This window comes from Pimephales promelas, chromosome 23 (assembly GCF_988280905.1).
Source record: "Pimephales promelas chromosome 23, fPimPro1.hap1.1, whole genome shotgun sequence".
Classification (NCBI taxonomy): domain Eukaryota; kingdom Metazoa; phylum Chordata; class Actinopteri; order Cypriniformes; family Leuciscidae; genus Pimephales; species Pimephales promelas.
Window position 1 is genome coordinate 707364 of NC_142791.1, and position 19954 is coordinate 727317.

Genomic DNA, 19954 nt, shown 5'->3' on the forward strand with positions numbered 1-19954 from the left:
AAACGCTTTGACTCTTGAGGGAAATCTCCTGATTTAAATGTGAAGCCTCTGAGAAAGTCTTTTGGTTCAATGCTCAGAGCCACCAGAGCCTCCTAAAGTGGAGATCCGTGAGGTGAAGGAGAGGACCATCGCCCTCCGCTGGACCATGGGATTCGACGGGAACAGTCCTATCACCGGCTACGATATTGAGTGCAAAAATAAAACAGGTGCGTGATCCAAATCAATGCAAACAACAGTTTTTAGTTAGTTTGGCATGAACAGATCATCTGATAATTCACTCACCCCCATGTCATCCAAGATGTTCATGTCTTTCTTTCTTCAGTCGAAAAGAAATTGAAAACATTCCAGGATTTTTCTCCATATAATGGACTTCAATGGGGACCAAAATGAGAGTTTCAGTGCAAACTGTTCAAAGGGCTTTAAACGATTCCAGACGATGAATAAGGGTCTTATCAAGGACCCTTCGAGGCATGACTCAAAAAAGATTCGTTCATTTTGATGAACGAGTTCAAACAGGAGAGTCACACAGAACAGAGCAAGGCGAGCATTTGAGCTTATAAAACTTAAAATTTGTTCATTATTTATTAAATGAGCGATCATTTCGCTTGATAAGACCCTTGTTCATCGTCTGGAATCGTTTAAAGCCCTTTGAAGCTGCACTGAAACTCTCATTTGGACCTTGAACCGTTTGGTCCCCATTGAAGTCCATTATATGGAGAAAAATCCTGGAATGTTTTCATCAAAAACCTTAATTTCTTTTGCACTGAAGAAAGAAAGACATGCACATCTTGGATGACATGGGGGCGAGTAAATTATCAGCAAAAGTTTTTTTTTAAAAGTGAACTACTCCCGAGATCAACCATTCCCATGTCTCCATGACCCATAAACAGAAGCTTGGGAAAGAGCTCGAAGGACCAGAGATGTCTCTCCCACCTTAAACCAGGCCACCATCATTGAACTCCACCCGTCGTCCACATACAACATCCGGATTTTTGCCAAGAACCACGTCGGGGACAGCGAACCCAGCAACGAGCTCACCGTGACCACTGACGAAGCAGGTGTGCTCATTTATTAGTCATGTTTGAGATAAACTTCACCTCTCTGGTATATTTCATCATCCTATTTCTCATATTTAAACCGCGTTTGGCTTCTTTTGGGGCTTTTTTATTCATAGAACAAACATGGTTAATGTTTCACTTCCTGTTGAACTGTTCCATCAGTTGACACAGAGAATTATGATGCAATACTGCCCACTGGTGGTCAAGCGTGACATTACAGGGAAATATGACAGCAGCAGATCTCAGATCAGGCTGATCAGTGTGAATGTTTGACCGCTCTAGATCCAGAAGGACCTCCTCAAGACGTGACGCTGGAAGCCATCACCTCCCAAAGCATTAAAGTGACATGGAAGGTACAGTAGGCCGCAGTGTGTTATGACTGTATGGTTGAAGTGTGTGTGTGGGTCGTCCCCAGGGAAAGACTGTTTTTCTAGATTTTTATACATACGTGTCACAGTTTGTCACAGCACCTAAAGAGCACATTCGCGCAACTTCTACTTGGTCTTTAAAAATGACTGACATTAATTCAGGACTCTTATTGAGATCATATTTTGCAATTTAAAAAAAATAAATAAATCAACATCTCAGGATGTTCTGGGGTTTCTAATCAAAGTATGACTTTCTGTTACAAAACAGGGCCTTGGTTTCATGCACGTCTACTGTAGAGACATCAGGACGCTTAACAGGCATTCTGGGAGACACAATAAGTGTATAGGGAAAGAAATTATAGCCTATATTTATGTTACTATGAAATATTATTAGGAAAATTGTTACTCCCATTATTACACTTATTTTTCATGACTTGTTGCTTCAAGAACACAATAATATGACAATTAGATACATTGTATTGAACGGCACTGCACATTTATGGCCCTTTTACCACATATTGCAATAACGTAAAATGGTATATCAATTATTTCCATGAGAATCATCTTTATACAAAATCCTGAAACCTAAACATTGATTAGTGAATGAAAAAAATCCTATTGTTTTTGCCTAAACATTTTTTATACAACTGTCCACTACAGGGGACACAGCATAACAGATGAATAAAATATCATTTAGCATTTATATTATTTATAGTTTCTTATGCTCTGGACAATGTAATGACATGAAAAATGACTAAATTTAAAAAAAAATTTTTTTTTTTTTCTGGGTGTGTTAGTAAGATATATATAGTTTATTATTGGTTATTATATATATTGGTATTGAATTATTATTCATTATTTAATTATATATATATATATATATATATATAAGAAATAAATTAATAAAATATATAATGTATATATGTTTTTATTTAAATACTAGTTTTATAATAAATTTAAATACTTTATTTGTTTACAAAACTATTTATGTAAAAAAAAAATATGCATGTATACATTATTTATAGAGAGATTATTTGTATCATATTACATTATATATATATATATATATATATGTGTGTCTGTGTGTGTGTATTTAGATTTAATTATTATTTTATTATTGAATTGTACAAAACTCATTTCAACTATAAATACAGGCATTCATGAAACATTCTCAATTTAAAAATGCAGTCCAAACTTCTAATTTTTAATATAACTCCTGGATATATATATTCCATTATAGTGAAATATTTTTATGTTGATGTGGAGAGGATGTTTAACCATAGAAATATACGACTGTAATTAGTTTCTGAAGACATTATTCCACATGTCATTGGTGGTCTGTAGGCCCCGCTGAAACACCTGCAGAACGGCGTGATCCGGGGATATCAGGTGTGCCATCGGGAACACTCCGTCAACGGCAGTCACCAGTTCGTCTGCATTAGTATGGAGGCCACGGGAGAGACCGAGTCCCTGAGCCTCAACAACCTGAAGAAGTTCGCCGAGTACGAGGTGGTGGTGCAGGCCAGTAACAGCGCCGGTCCGGGTCCTGCCTCCAGCGAGGTCCGGGCAACAACCATGGAGGACGGTGAGCCATTGGCATCATTCACGTTCATCTTTAAAAATGTTTCTGAACTTGCATACTCTCTTGAGTACGTACTTATTTTGAGTAATTACTTTATGACTGCTAAAAAAATATGAGTGTGTGTATAATGTAATGTAATCCTACATTATTATTATTATTATTTTTTTTTTTTTTATTTCAGGCAATGGCACAAAAGTACAAGGCAGACAAAATGTTTGTTAAGTCATACAGTGCAAAAAGAAACAAGAAACAAACAAAAACAAAAAAATAAATAAAAACAGAACATAGTTTTTGTCTCTTTGTTTTGTTTCTTTCCTTTCCCTTTCTGCTTTCCTCTTTTTTTTTCTTTTTCCTCTATCTATTCTTTCTCTTTTCTTTATTTTTTTTAATTTAATTTTTATTTTTTTACTGACAATCGAACATTCATTATGTTGTCATTATCAATTAGTACTTTTGAGTACTACGAATTCGGTTATACTTTAGTCACATACTGTTTTACCCCCACCACACATTAGGGAAGAATGTGATTTCGGATCACATTTTAAATATTTGCTGCCATCTAGTGGCCACTGGAAATGCTTACAATTCTTGTAAGGACGTCTCAAAATCAACCCAGTTGAAGTTAATTAGTCGATTTCAGTTCATCTACGCCTGCTGTGCGTATTCTGTGAGTAATAATGCTGAGATCGTATGTGTGTTTTGCTGTCAGTGCCCAGCAGAGCTCCAGAGAAGGTTCAGGCCACGGCCGCCTCGCCTGAGAGCATCTCTCTGTCCTGGCAGACGCCGTCCAGGGAAGCTCTTAATGGCGTTCTGCAGGGTTTCCGCATCATCTTCTGGGCCAATCTACCAGACGGAGGTAAAGCTCAGACTGAAAGACTGATTACTTTCCATGGGTCTTTAGGTGTCCCACTATGCTCCTCTATATATTATATATATATTAATAATGAAGCGGACCCTGTAAATGAGCGGGAATAACGCTAAGAATGAGATATGGCTCCACAGAACTGGGGGAAATCCGAAACGTGACGACCCAGAAGGTCCCGCTGGAGCTGGAGGGTCTGGAGAAATACACCAACTACAGTATCCAGGTGCTGGCCTTCACCAGAGCCGGAGACGGCGTGCGCAGCGACCAGATCTACATCCGCACCAAAGAGGACGGTATGACCCACACTTTAATATTATCCATTCCATGACTAATGAAAGTCACAGCAGCATTGCTGGCAAATTCTGGCCTTTTGTTTGCCAATCTGTTACCCATAAACATTTACTTCAGTACAGTACTTATTGAGGGATCTGGGGCCTGATGTATAAACGTTGCGTAATGGGCATAGAAATATGCGTACGCATTTTTTCCACGCACATATTGGGATTTATAAAAAATAATTAAGTGCGCACCGTAAGGATGCTCTTGACTTCTCTTTTAGAAGAGTATGTGTTTAGGTGACACCGATGGTGAGCTGGAGTTAAATGTCTTTTTGCTCACTATTAGACAGATAATCTAAAGAAAATTATACATCTACAGAAATATAATTTCACAAACCTATCATCACTTGAAGCAAACATCCATCCCTTCTTAAATGTCTGCGCCATGAACGCGTTGTCTAACGGCAGATGGAGTAAAACCATAAATCTTCATTATGAGTCTTAATAATAAATACAGTGCATGTTCACAATCACAGTTTAAATAAATAAAAGAACGATTTAAACTATGTTTTACTTCTGAAATAAACATTTAGATTAAATATGGCATTAATGAAATCATTACTGAGAAGTTACAAAAAAATGTATATTCAATGAATAGAAATAGACCTGTTTGTTGGGGATGCATTGCTTTTGAACACTTGTCTTCTGGCATGCTGTGTTTTAATGTTCTTTTAACTGATAGCTAATAGCAGATTGTCGGAGAAAATTGTTTCGTGCAAATAATGCACGACAAGGTCTAGCTGTTTCCATTAAAATATAAATCAATTAAAAAGACTATTTGGCCAGTGAAAAAGAAATGTATTTAACACTATTTGATTTATTTATTCAAAAACAAGGCTACTAAAAAAAAAAAAAATGTTTGTAATAATGTGACCGCACATCCGCATTTCATATTTTACTAATGTCTTGTTCCATTAAACATGGTATTACGTGGATGAATAATCATATGCAAATGATATGCATAGTAAAACGAGGCGTTGTAATCTCTATAAATGGTTATTTCGGTGAGGAGACGCATGTGCGTGCATTCTCCCGCTGACTGGGATTTATAAAGTGAATTCTGCGCAGGTTCTGGCGTAAAAAAAACGTTTGGGCGTACGCAAATTCTGCCTTATGTGCGTACGCACACTTTAAGGATGAAATGTACGCAAAGTTTTATACATGAGGCCCCTGTACTTTACTCGAATATTATTTTTTGGGAGTTGGGGAGAGCGGGGTACAACGCAACACTTTTTGACTTTGTCAATTTGTGTAAATCTACTTGAGATTGTACTTGAGTTAAATTTAGCAAGGGGTACGTGTAGTTTCACTGAAGTAATGATGCTGTGTGTGTCCGCAGTGCCGGGTCCGCCCGGAGGGGTGAAGGCCGCCGCCGCCTCCAGCTCTGTGGTGTACGTCTCCTGGCTCCCTCCGCTGAAGCTGAATGGCATTATTAGGAAATACACAGTCTTCTGTTCCAGCTCGTATCCCACGGTAAGACAGGAAAGATATCAGGCGGGCTATTACGACACATTTTAGCGCAGCGCCAATACTGTAGCATCAAGCTTAAAGGATTAGTTCACTTTTGAAAAAACTTTTGCTGATAATTTACTCGCCCTCATGTCATCCAAGATGTCCATGTCTTTCTTTCTTCAGTCGAAAAGAAATTAAGGTTTCTGATGAAAACATTCCAGGATTTTTCTCCGTATAATGGACTTCAATGGGGACCAAACGGTTCAAGGTCCAAAAGACACTTTCAGGCATGAAATTGATGATGAAAGCGATAATCTTTTCTTCCCTATCGTGATGTATGTCTGAGTGAAACGGCATCTTGAACAAGAACAAATGTAGAGTGGGACTTGGTTTTGTCCATCAGGATTTGATTGGATGGTTGTGGTTTGCTGTTGCTGTGATGTCATGTGATTGACGGGTTGCCCCGCCCTCACATGTCATCAGAGAAGAGGTGTTGCTTAGGTCTGTCAAATGATTAATCGCGATTAATCGCATCCAAAATAAAAGTTTGTGTTTACATAATATATGTGGGTGCACTGTGTATAATTATTTTATATATATATAAATACACACACATGCTTGTATAAATTTAAGAAATATTTTCATGTATATACTGTATATAGATATATAAATATTTTATATATAAATTCTATTTTTTGTTCTTAAATATTCATGCATATGTGTGTGTATACTATATATATATATATATATATATGCAAAAGGAAGGGGAAGTTATTTTTTAATGAGGGCACAAATTATATTCACAGATAAATCATTTACAGTATAATAAACACAGCAATATTCCATAAAAACTGAATTTCAATTTATTTTTATTTTTTTGGTGACTAATATGAGAAACCTGTGTCTACCTGCTGTATAAATCGATGAAAGACAGTCCTTTATTTTGTGTCTTGTTCAGGTGGTCAGCGAGTTTGAAGTGTCGCCGGATGAATTCCTCCACCGGGTTCACAATCTCAGTCGCAACAGGAAGTACAGTATCTGGGTGATGGCGGTTACTGCGGCCGGCCGGGGGAACAGCAGTGATGTCATCACCGTGGAACCTCTGGCTAAAGGTGAGTCCGTTACCTTCGTTCTCCAGGAGGTTTTAGGAGCAACACTTTTAAAGGGATACTTCAGGATTTAGCATTGTAGAAACCTGTAGTATTACCGTGCTTTTCCGCCTCATATCCCCCTGAGACGAGAGATTTATGTATTTTTTGTCTCCTATGACGCAAAAAACGTCATTTTGAGAGGCTAAAGACTCCAGTCAGTAGTCGGGTCTGTCCCGCATGTCCTCAACCCGCCCATAGAGGGCGATCTCACTCACAGAATGAACACATAGTGTCGGCCATCTTGTTTTGGAAGCTAAGCTAGCAGGCTCTTGTTCTGTGGAGAAAGCTGAGTAGTCGGGGTTCCCGTCCTCTTTTTCCCGTCGATGTCCGGGATTCAGCTTTTGCTTTTTCATTGTTTACATGCACAGCTTTAGTTTCAATCGAACTGAATTCGTTCCGATTGGTGAATCTGAATGTAAACGCTAAACAAGTGATCGGTTGATGTGCGTTTCAACATCGCTAAGAAAATCCCCGCTCCTCCGTGAGAGATACGAGACCGGTGCGTCTCACAGGTGGCGCTCATGGGTAATCCCGCCGTTCTCCCGCGGCCCTCACTCGTCCCGCTCGCCACAGGAAACAGAATCAACGGCGACTGTAGAACGCAAATCGCGGACATTTTGGGCCATCTCCAAACACATTTTCGGGCCGACTCATCACTTGTTGTTTAACGACTGCGCTCTGTTACCGGTAGGCGTGGCCTCTTAGGGCAGCGACGCAAGTGCATTCTGGGAGTTGTTGTCTTTCATCCACATCAGCCAACAATACATATTCTGGCTTTTCTCAGTCTAGAAAGCTCCAAATTCACATTTCTTCTACATAAATGACCCATTTTAAATACACATTCATCTTTCCTGAGGGGAAGTATCCCTTTAAGTCAAACCTCGTGCTCAGCACCTCTGCTTTTTGGGTACGTGGAGTAATTAGTTGTATTTAGAGTTCTTTGCACTCTCTTGTTGAAATAATCAATGAAATAATAAATTGTGGTGGTGTTGTTTTTATCTGAACAGCTCCTGCCAAAATCCTCACGTTCAGTGGTACTGTTACAACGCCTTGGATGAGGGATGTTGTTTTACCCTGCAGGGCGGTCGGAGATCCACCTCCTGCCGTCAAGTGGCTAAAAGAGAGGTAAACAAACCCTGTTTCAGGGCATCGAACATACACACCGCAGTGCAGCTCAGGCTTCTCGTTAAGAGCAAACACGAGCATCTGAATACCTATGAGTAGAATCAGTCACTGGGGAATGCTGGGAAATGTCAAACTCTGCCCCCTTCATTGACGATTCACACTGTTTCTCGACAGCGGGAGCCCGGCCCCGGCGGTCATTGATGGAAGGCGCAGTATCCATGGAAATGGCAGCTTCGTCATTAAAACTGTGAAAGCAGAGGATTCTGGGTATTACACGTGTGTCGCCAGCAATAACTGGGGAACGGACGAAATCATTCTGAACCTCCAGGTTCAAGGTGAGGAGTTGCTTTCTTTCTCTGTGTCCGCTGAGTTATGACAGCGTTTCTCACGGTATAAATATCATCTTCAGTCCCCCCAGACCAGCCTCGTCTCACTGTGACCAAGACAACCATCACGTCCATCACCGTGACCTGGACACCGGGAGACAACGGCGGGAGCTCCATCAGAGGTGAGCCGCCTCTCAAGTTTTGATTTAGACAAAAAGACAAAATTTTGTAGACCCAACGTCAAAAAAGTTTCATGATTTTTGAAAAACCCAGTCAGTACAGTGGTGGGTGCTTTAAAAACCAACTAAAAGCTGATATTTTCCCCTAAATTACAGTTGCTCACTCTTTGAACGTGGCTCACCCAATCACATTATGTCAATCCATCAAATCAGAAGAGTCTGAACTTTTAGTCTCATCATATCTGTTTTTAACTCTGTTGTTACATAACCTGAATCTGACATCTGACTTATTTGTTATATAATCAGTTCCAAAATAATAATAATAATATAAGAATACATGTGCATTTGATTTGATAAAGTATTACTGGATTGTCCAAAAATAGGCATTCCAAGGTTAATAAAATAATAAACACTACTGTTTTTGAAATAAAATTAATACATTTCTTCAGCAAGAATGCATAAGAATGTTCATCAGTTGTGCATCAAATCAGCATATTAGGATGATTTCTGAAGGATCATGTATCTTATAGACTTATGTTTTGAATAAATTACATTTTAAAATATAATGAAAAATATATTTTAAAAATATACTATATATATATATATATATATGAAGAGTTCAGATGCAAAAGCCTCTAAATGCCATTTGAAATTTTCTTCTTTAATGATGATTTGTATCAAACTTGTATATTTAAGTTCAGTAATTTCACTTAAATAACAATTAATAGGTAATTATCATTGCCATTTAAGTGAAATTACTGAACTTAAATATACAAGTTTGATAAAAAATCGTCATTAAAGAAGAAAATTTCAAATGGCATTTAGAGGCTTTTGCATCTGAACTCTTCATATATATATATATATATAAAATATAAGTAAAATATACTATATTTTTGATCAAATATATGCAGCCTTGTGGACCATAAGAGACTTATGCAACTCCACAAAAGCGCAGATGAGAGCGGAAAGTTAAAATTACACAAATTAAAAAACACAGACGTAGCCGAATCATTTCCATAGTGACCAATGCAATCTACCAGATGAGCGCAAATTAGTGTCTGGTGTAAAACATGCTTTTTTTTGGCAGTAAGTTGACTAGCACAAACCTTAGTAAATCACCTTCATTTTGCAACTGAAATGCAATGCAATAAATCAGCCTCGATTGAGGGTTCGCTGTTAGGAAATCTGGCCCTTAAGAGAAGAAATCTTACCTAACCCCAAACTTTTAATCAATAGCTTAAATATAACCCATTTTATATATCATTCCAGTGGATAAATACGTGTATAAATATAAAATACGAAGAATGTGCTTTCCAACACAACACATGTTTGGATGTGTAAAATACAGCAATGTCTACATTCAGCGCATACACACTGATCCTCTGTTGTTGGTGTCTTAGTATTGTGCTGATGGGGTCGTTACTATAGCAACCGATGTGGATGTGCTGGATATTAAATGCTCTGAACAAACGGATGTGAAAGTTCAAAATAAAGATGCTTTTGTGAATGAATTCTGTGCGTCTGTCTTCACGCAGGATATATTCTGCAATACTCTGAGGATAACAGTGAGAAGTGGGGGAGTATTTCCATTAGTCCCAGTGAGCGTTCCTACCGTCTGGAGAACCTCAACTGTGGCACCTGGTACAAGTTCACCCTCACGGCCCAGAATGCTGTCGGCCCGGGTCGAATCAGTGAGATCATCGAAGCGAAGACTCATGGGAAAGGTGTGCATCTCACCTTGCCTTTGTTCTTCTTGGTTATACAAATGTTAAAGGAGTAGTTCACTTTTGAAAAAAACTTTTGCTGATAATTTCCTCGCCCCCGTGTCATCCAAGATGTCCACGTCTTTCTTTCCTCAGTCGAAAAGAAATTAAGGTTTTTGATGAAAACATTCCATGATTTTCTCCATATAATGGACTTCAATGGGGACCAAACGGTTCAAGGTCCAAAATTCAGTGCAGCTTCAAAGGGCTTTAAACGACACCAGACGATGAATAAGGGTCTTATCAAGCGAAACGAGCGGCCATTTAAAAAAAAAATATTAAAGTTTAAGTTTTATAAGCTCAAATGCTCGCCTTGCTCTGTTCTTTGTGACTCTCATGTTCGAACTTGTTCATCAAAGTGAACAAATCTTTTATTGAGTCATTTTGTTCATTCAACGAATAAAACAAACGAATTGACTCAGAAAAAGATTCGTTCATTTTGATAAACGAGTTTGAACATGAGAGTCACAAACGTTCGTCACAGAACAGAGCAAAGCGAGCATTTGAGCTTATAAAACTTAAACTTTATTATTTATTTATTAAATGGCCGCTCGTTTCGCTTGATAAGACCCTTATTCATCGTCTGGAATCGTTTAAAGCCCTTTGAACAGTTTGCACTGAAACTCTCATTTGGACCTTGAACCGTTTGGTCCCCATTGAAGTCCATTATATGGAGAAAATTCTGGAATGTTTTCATCAAAAACCTTAATTTCTTTTCGACTGAAGAAAGAAAGACATGGACATCTTGGATGACATGGGGGTGAGGAAATTATCAGCAAAAGTTTTTTTAAAAGTGAACTACTCCTTTAAGGGAACAGTACGAGAACGTTACTTTGGAACAAGTAGTTCAGGAAAAAACGTTCCCCGAACACTGTATAAATCTATTTTTTTCTTCTTCTATTTTGAGAACATTGTTAAAGACCAGATAAGTTTAACTACTGGAAGAAGGTTTGTTTATAACTACCTTGCCATGACGTATGTAAATAGTAAATATTTCTTTACCCTTCACAGAACCACAGTACTCCAAAGAGCAGGAGCTGTTTACTAGCATTAACGGCACGTGCGTCAAACTCAACCTGATTGGCTGGAATGATGGAGGCTGTCCAATCACATCCTTCACTCTGGAATACCGTCCGTTGGACAGCCCCGTGTGGACCAAAGCGAAGCGCACGTCTCTCACGAAGAGCTACAACCTGCTGGACCTGCAGGAGGCCACGTGGTACGAACTGCAGATGAAGGTGTACAACAGCGCCGGACTGGCGGAGAAACGCGTCAAGTTTGCTACTCTGAACTACGATGGTAGTAAGTGAAGTTTGATCAATCACTCTTTAAAGATGCTTTTACTTTCTTTAGTGTGTAATGTTGCTGTTTGAGCGTGAAAAAGGTCTACTTTTGGGGAAGGAGGGGCTTCACAGAGACAGGACTGCATTTCCTAAAGGCATCGTAAGCATAAGTTGATTTTAAAGACCATTGGTGACAATTCTACGATTTACTTAAAGGGATAGTTCACTTTGAAATTAATATTTGCTATGTTTTATCTTCTCTCAAGGGCATCCAAGATGTAGGTGTCTTTGTTTCCGCAGTATTTTCAGTGTTGATATTTTTAGGTCAAACCGGTCATATAATGGAGGTCTATGGTCACCACCTCGAAGAGCAGCACAGAGAAGTCCAAATTAAACATGATTTAATGACTCGTAAATGTAAGTACACATTGATGGCCTAAGACACGAAACGAGCGGTTTGTGTGAGAAAACGAACAGTGTTTATATCGTTTTACCTCGTGTAACCACAGCCAAAAAGCGCCCGCGCCCTCAGATCACTTGGATGTGACTGTGATTACAAGAGGTAAAAACGATATAATACAGTTCGTTTTCTCACACAAACCGCTCGTTTCGTGTCTTACTTACATTTACGAGTCATTAAATCATGTTTAATTTGGACTTCTCTGTGCATGCCCTTTGAGGTGGTGACCATAGACCTCCATTATATGACCGGTTTGACCTAAAAATATCAACACTGAAAATACTGTGGAAACAAAGACACCTACATCTTGGATGCCCTTGAGGGAAGATAAAACATACCAAACATTAATTTCAAAGTGAACTATCCCTTTAAGGTGTGTCTATTTATTTGCTAGTTTAAGCTTACGATGCTTTTGGGAAACGCAGTGTTTACATACTCTGTGCAGTGAGGTGCTGCAACAATACAAAATATGTGAAAAGTATGTGTTTTTTGAAGATTCAAGCATAAAAAATCCAAGCAAACATGTGTTTTGACTTTAAAGCTAAGTATTGAATCTGTTTGCGAAAGGCACCATTCCTCCGCTGGTGAAGACTGCGGTGAAGGACCCGATTAAGAAAACAAACAACGAGGGGATGAAGATGATGGTGACGATCTCATGCATCTTGGTGGGAATGGTGCTGCTCTTCGTCCTGCTGATGGTGCTGAGGAGGAGGAGGAGAGAGCAGAGGCTGAAGCGGCTCAGGGGTCAGATGCTTTTCTCAGCTCTTAGCTGCAGATCAGTGTTTTCAAAGAGACACAAACTGCATATGTTTCCGTTTGAGATTTTACTCAGAGCAGCCTACTCCAATTTCAGTGTACGCTAATAAAGCTTGTTGTTTGTTCCACAGATGCTAAAAGTTTGGCTGAAATGCTTATGAGGTAAACACATCGATGATTTTCAGGTTTTTGGTTTTTATTATTATGATTTTTCTTCTATGCAACAGAAAGCAAGTTATTTTGAAGAATTTCAGAGCTGCTCTTTTCCATTCAATAACAATTAGAATTAGAGCCCGACCGATAAAGGATTTTGAAGGCCGATACCAATACAAATATTTTTTTGGTTTTAAAATCCGATATATCGGCCGATTTTTTATTTATTTATTTATTTATTTTTTCAGGAACGTGCAACAAAAGATTAACAGATTTCCCTAACATTAGTTATTTGTAGTTATTTATGAGTTTTAACTAAAATAATATGATAATGCATTTTAAAAAGAAACTTGTTTCTTTTATTGACTGATGATGGTGGCATTAGCTAGCTTTGTGGTTAGCTAGTCTATGATTTAGCAATGGATAACATCATACTGCAAATTGTAAAACATACATTTTCAATATAACAGGCCGAGGAGAGATGATGCGTCTCATTGCTGTAACTGTCACGCGCTATTAAAGAAATACTTCAGTCACATTGTCAAAAGTTAAAAGGACAGTCAGTCAACGACACTGGAACAACGTAACGTAACTATTACTAGCTAATTCCGCTTCACTCTCGGCTTATTTAACAGCAGCAAAACTGGACATGATAGTCACAAATTTTGTCCTGCTTATTTGAGTTAAGAGAACTGATGGGGATGATATTTTAATTGTTATTCATCGTGACCAACTCAACGAGTGTAGAGTGCCCTCTGGTGGACAAACTATACAACTCCAACACTCATGACATGATTCAAGTGTGTTTCGTCCGTTTTTATTTTATTTTTGAAATATTCATTTATCGGCCATTAAAACTGCCGATACCGATAGTTTGGAAAATGCCTAATATCGGCCGATAATATCAGTCTGGCTCTAATTAGAATTGATCCAAAATGACATAAAAGTAGTTAATATGACTCCAGATCTTCTCAAGCCATAAAATAGGATGAAAAGATGAACAGTTCTGTAAATGAATCAAACTGTCTCCTAATTTTATGAAACCCTCAAGTAGTTCATACATCTCATCATTATATTCAAATTCTTCTGAAACTATACAATAAAATATTTTTTTTATCAGTTCTTAAGAATATTGTAGACAATATAAGTGTGTTTGTGTGTTGAATAAACCACAAAAAGCTGTTCCTATTCAACAATGTTTTGTCCTTTGTCAGATTGAACAGCATATTCGTATATTTTCTGAAAACTGCAGCTTGGAAATTCTTCAAAACTGTAGTATTTTGTGTTCCACAGAAGAAAGAAACCAGAGCAAATGATGAACTAGTTTGTGTTTTTCTGCAGTAAGAACACGAGGCCTTCAGACACCATGAACAAACAACAGCAGACGCTCCGCATGCACATCGACATTCCCCGAGCGCAGCTCCTCATCGAGGAGAGGGACACCATGGAAACAGTGGGTGAGTCGTGTTCGCTGAACCATATTTCTATGAGAAACAGTGATACTAGGAGCCTCTAATAGCTCCATCTCTGCCTTTCCTCTTAGACGACAGATCAACGGTGCTGTTGACCGACAACGATTTCGGAGAAACTGCCAAACAGAAGTCGGCCACTGTCACACACTCCGTCCACTATCAGTCTCTGTCGCAGGCCACCGGCCCGCTGGTGGATGTCTCTGACGTCCGGCCTGGGACGAGTAAGAGCAGTCTGTCGAGTAAGGGACCCCTCTAAGCACACAAATAAAGAGATAGTTCATGGTTTGGTATGTTTTGTTTCCGCAGTAGTTTCAATTTTGATATTTTTAGGTCAAACCAGTCATATAATGGAGGTCTATGGTCACCACCTCAAAGAGCAGCACAGAGAAGTCTAAATTAAACATGATTTAATGACTCGTAAATGTAAGTAAGACACAAAACGAGCGGTTTGTGTGAGAAAACGAACAGTATTTATATCGTTTTTACCTCTTGTAATCACAGCCACAAAGCGCCCAGGGATCACTTGGACGTGGCTGTGATTAAAAGAGGTAAAAACGATATAAACACTGTTGGTTTTCTCACACAAACCGCTCGTTTCGTGTCTTACTTACATTTACGAGTCATTAAATCATGTTTAATTTGGACTTCTCTGTGCTGCTCTTTGAGGTGGTGACCATAGACCTCCATTATATGACCGGTTTGACCCTAAAAATATCAAAATTGAAACAAGACACCTACATTTTGGATGCCCTTGAGGGAAGATAAAACATACCAAACATTAATTTCAAAGTGAACGATCCCTTAATACATCCATATATTTGATTAGGCTGTTTAACTGAGTGTTTGGGCACCCGTCCGCAGATCCCACCTCTCGCCGCACAGCTAAAGCTGGTCCCGCTGCCCGTAATCGCTACGCCAGTCAGTGGACGCTGAATCGCCCGCACCCGCCGGTCTCCGTCCACACCCTCAGCACGGACTGGAGGCTGGGAACTCCTCGAGTGGCCGGATCGGTGGACAAGGAAAGCGACAGCTATAGTGTCAGTCCATCACAGGACACAGGTCAGTCGGCGACACTGGAAGATATATGAACATCTTTATATGCATATAGTATATCAACCCATCCGTACAGCTGGGGACTATAGCTCATTTGTTTTTATATGTTTGTAATATAAATTATAGGGCTGTGCAAAAATTAATTTATATTTAAGAAAATGTGTTATTCATATATAAAATATTTATATTTATATAATTTAGACTATGTATTTATATATATATATATATATATATATATATATACAGAATTTAAGCGCAAATAATTCTTAAATATATACTTGCATGTGTGTGTATTTATATATACAAAATAATTATATACAGCACACACAAATATATTATGTAAACACAGACTTTTATTTTGGATGCGATTAATCGCAATTAATTTTTACACTCTTAGTTACTTTAGTTACGTGTCCAATTCTCACTATTGACTAACTATTAATTATGAATTTTGCCTCTGTAAATTTTTAATAGTATAGTAGTTGTTAAATTTAGGATTAGAGATGTAGAATATAGTCATGCAGAATAAGGCATAATAATAAACAGCTAATAAACAGCCAATATCCTAGTAATATTTTATATGCATAGTTAATAGTGAGAATTGGACCCTAACCTCTAAAGTGTTACCATTATAATTTTATATTAACTTATCAGCATTTTAACAATATTCAGTGTATATCTCAATATTTATGTTTTAAAAATGGTGAACACAATGAAGAATGATTTTATTTTTGTATGCCTGAATATATAAAAATATAAAAAAGCAATATATTCCTATACCTAAAACACTTTCAAACATAAAATGGCATTATTATTTGATGCCATTGATTATTTTTAACATAGAACATTATGTGGAAAATTACTCAAACTTTACCACTGCTGCATTTTCTTGAAATATACTACCATTCAAAAGATTTTTTTAAAGAAATTAATACTTTTATTCAGTACATAGCCATTAAATTGATCAAAATTGACAGCAACGACATTAATAATGTAACAAAAGCTCTTTTTTAAAAGAAATTAATACTTTTATTCAGTACATAGCCATTAAATTGATCAAAATTGACAGCAGCGACATTAATAATGTAACAAAAGCTCTTTTGAACTTTCTATTCATCAAAAAATCTGGAAAAAACTATATTGCCGTTTTCAAACATATTAACAGCACAACTGTTTTCAACATTGATAATAATAAGAAATGTTCCTTGAGCTCCAAATCAGCAAATCAGAATGACTTCCGAAGCATCATGTGACACTGATGACTGGAGGAATGATGCTGAGTTCTCTGGAATAAATTACATTTTAAGATTTCTTTTAAATTCATGAAAAAAAACCGACAGTCTTTCCAGCCAACGCCAGTCTATCCCTGTCCTTATTCTGAATGGAAACTTCATAATAACCATAAAAAACATTCTAAATTATCATTATTAAATGCTCACATTGATGAGTTGTGCCCGTTGTGTTCAGACCGGGCTCGCAGCAGCATGGTCTCCACTGAGAGCGCGTCTTCGACGTACGAGGAGCTGGCCAGAGCCTATGAACATGCCAAGATGGAGGAACAACTACGACACGCCAAGTTCACCATCACAGAGTGCTTCATCTCGGACACATCCTCCGAGCAGATGACCGCCGGCACCAACGATTACACAGACAGCCTAACATCCAGTACGCCGTCAGAATCGGGCATCTGCAGGTTCACCGCCTCACCTCCCAAACCACAGGACGTCTGCAGGGTGATAAACATGGCCGTACCCAAGGCCCACAGACCAGGTGAGACCGCTGGGGCGAGGTAATGACTCTAAACTATATTCTTCACAATTCTTAAAGGAGTAGTTCACTTTAACCCTCAGGTGCTCTTCGGCCATTTCTGACCGAAAAAGAGCTTCATCGGAATGTTATGAAACTTGGTGACTTTTATGGCATTATGTATGTGAACACACAAAAAAAATTGAGGTCATGATCTGAGCATGCTAAGTGGTCTTAAAAAAATAGTCACACTTGTGGTCTTTGGTCAAAAATGACCCCCATAGAAAATGAATGGGCAATTGTAAAAAAAATGAAAAAAAAAAAAAATTGTGAATTTTTGTTTTTTTGGCAATTTTTTTTTTATAAGAAATAGTTTTTGAGATTGTTTCAAATATATATTCAAATCCACCAACAAAAAAAAAAATGTGTTCATAAACATCTGGGGAATTCACATGCTTCTCCATAGAGAGCTGTACACGCCATCTAGTGGTTACACCATGATTCTACGCTTTTTCTCTATACTGTAACCAGATGGTGCTAATTTTTTTCAAAAAATATTTTTTTTCTTTTTCTGAAGGCCTACACTGTATATTAAACTAAAATACTGCATTAATATTTAAAAAAAAAAAAAATAATATATATATAGAAAAATAAATATATTTTTCCATGGCAAAAATAAACCATAAATATTGCATAAATATTAATAAATTCAATTAAATTGTCTCAAAATACTAAATTAAAAAGAATAAATATTATAGAACAAAAATAAATTGCATTGGTTTTACTGGGATGGAGAAAATTTCATTTTTAGGTGTCCAATCACTTTTGACCGGGAAGATAACAAGTGTGACTCCGAAACGAAGAGCACCTGAGGGTTAAAAAAAAAAAAAACGTTTGCTGATAATTTCCTCACCCCCATGTCATCCAAGATGTCCACGTCTTTCTTTCTTCAGTTGAAAAGAAATTAAGGTTTTTTATGGATTTTTCTCCATATAATGGACTTCAATGGGGACCAAACGGTTCAAGGTCCAAATGACAGTTTCAGTGCAGCTTAAATGACATCAGACGATGAATAAGGGTCTTATCAAGCGAAACGATCGCTCATTTAATAAATAAATAACAAAGTTTACGTTTTATAAGCTCAAATGCTCGCCTTGCTCTGTTCTGTGATGCAAATCTTTTTTCATTTCGATGAACAGGACAGTCACGAACCCACGTTTGAGGGCGTGGCTTAGCCATAGGTTAATTAGAGTTTACTGAGACTAAAGTCTTATTTTTTAAAGTGTGACCCTAATCAAAGTGGAATTGCCTTTTGAAACACAGCGTTTCTTCCTCTTGCAGGAGGGGAGCTCGTCCACCTGCCTCCGTACCTGCGGATGGACTTTCTTTTGAACCGGGGTGTGTCGGGAACGTCTCGCGAGGCGGCGATGGGCCAGGCCTGCCTGGAGCCGCAGAAGACCCGTTCACTGAAGCGGCCCGGCCTGCTGGAGCCCACGCCGATGGAGGTGCCGACCGGCAGGGACGTGCAGCAGTGGCAGCCGGGCACAGCCTCCACGCTCCCGCAGAGAGAGGCCGGCACAGACTTGGCACAGGCGGCCAAGATCAGCACCTCCCAGGAATCACTGCTGGACTCCAGAGGACACTTAAAACAGAACAACAATCCCTACGCAAAGTCCTACACGCTGGTATAACAAAGACCGGACGGCAAGACTCTTCGTGCGCGGGCGGGTGTATATATATTTCCACTTCTACTCCTAACAGTTTCTTTATTTTACGCTTTTTTAAACCGTGAATCCACTTCTTAAAGACGACTCCACACCAAGAGATTGCCAAAACCATTTTATTATAATTATTATTATTATTAATAATTACGATGATGATGATGATTTATTACTAATTTACTTATTTTAGCAGTTAGTGTGCACAAACTAATGACTGGGAACCTTCTTCTTTTTTACTGAGATTTCTTTGTGTAATTAGTTTGAGATGAAGCGTGCGAGTGATTTCCATTGGTCCGAAGTCGTCACCGTTTCCTGGGAGTGCATGAGAACCGATTTAAGAAGAACAGTATGAATAATGACCGCGGGTCCAGCCCAGAATTTTTTGACTACAAAAATAATCAAATGTGAAGATTTCGTATTCTTATGAGTATAAATATATATATAAAAAAAATTATATAAAACGAGATTTTTTTTTTTATTATTATTTGTGGGTATTACAGGGAAATCTTTTGATTTGGTTAATAAAGTCCTTTAGTCATGTTTGCACATATCTTGTTTAACCTAGAAAAGCAAGTCTTGATTGATAATTATTTGTTTTCCATTCTCTAACGGTGCAATATGAAGATCCATGAACCACGTTTGCTTTCTACTGTACTGTATCTCCCACCCGAGCGAATGAGTCAGCTGCGGGTGGAAATAACACACTGCACGGGGGGAGACTCTTTCACCCCCTAGGTAGTGCACTAGAAAGGTGTCTCTCTTGTCTTCATTAGATTTATTTTTGCTGCACTACAGGGAAAACTGAGACAATCTAAAGAGATCCCCTGAAAGAATTACAATTATGATAATATTAATAAAGAAGCATTATGGGCGTTATTGTAGCCGTAACTGTCTTGCAGGGAGAGTTGTGATGAAGAACTGAGATGATATTTCACTATATTTGATTAGATAAATCTATTGTCCTCACTATACTCATTTACAGATGTTTTGTTTTGCTCATCTTTTTCCCCCTTTTCTTTGACAGAGCGTTCACAGTTGTGACACTCCTGATAATCCTGTCGACTAATAAAAGGTTGATCCCCTAACGAATCTGGCAGTTTGGT

At 38.2% G+C, this 19954-nt stretch overlaps 1 protein-coding gene across 2 annotated transcripts in view; it reads left to right on the plus strand.

The window, feature by feature from the left end:
* Positions 1 to 19940, plus strand: part of dscama (DS cell adhesion molecule a) — a 100230-nt gene extending 80290 nt beyond the window's left edge. For both annotated transcript variants that reach the window (XM_039677029.2, XM_089126538.1), the window contains 20 exons: positions 78 to 206; positions 891 to 1058; positions 1341 to 1411; positions 2771 to 3011; positions 3718 to 3864; positions 4011 to 4166; positions 5551 to 5684; positions 6622 to 6775; positions 7822 to 7939; positions 8114 to 8274; positions 8349 to 8447; positions 9980 to 10168; positions 11219 to 11509; positions 12518 to 12694; positions 12838 to 12868; positions 14201 to 14316; positions 14403 to 14570; positions 15193 to 15390; positions 16852 to 17154; positions 18472 to 19940. In XM_039677029.2, the coding sequence (XP_039532963.2) occupies positions 78 to 206; positions 891 to 1058; positions 1341 to 1411; positions 2771 to 3011; positions 3718 to 3864; positions 4011 to 4166; positions 5551 to 5684; positions 6622 to 6775; positions 7822 to 7939; positions 8114 to 8274; positions 8349 to 8447; positions 9980 to 10168; positions 11219 to 11509; positions 12518 to 12694; positions 12838 to 12868; positions 14201 to 14316; positions 14403 to 14570; positions 15193 to 15390; positions 16852 to 17154; positions 18472 to 18821 (3401 nt within the window). In that variant the 3' untranslated portion in view covers positions 18822 to 19940. The remainder of the gene's footprint in view (positions 1 to 77; positions 207 to 890; positions 1059 to 1340; positions 1412 to 2770; positions 3012 to 3717; positions 3865 to 4010; positions 4167 to 5550; positions 5685 to 6621; positions 6776 to 7821; positions 7940 to 8113; positions 8275 to 8348; positions 8448 to 9979; positions 10169 to 11218; positions 11510 to 12517; positions 12695 to 12837; positions 12869 to 14200; positions 14317 to 14402; positions 14571 to 15192; positions 15391 to 16851; positions 17155 to 18471) is intronic.
* The last annotated feature ends 14 nt before the right edge of the window (positions 19941 to 19954 follow it).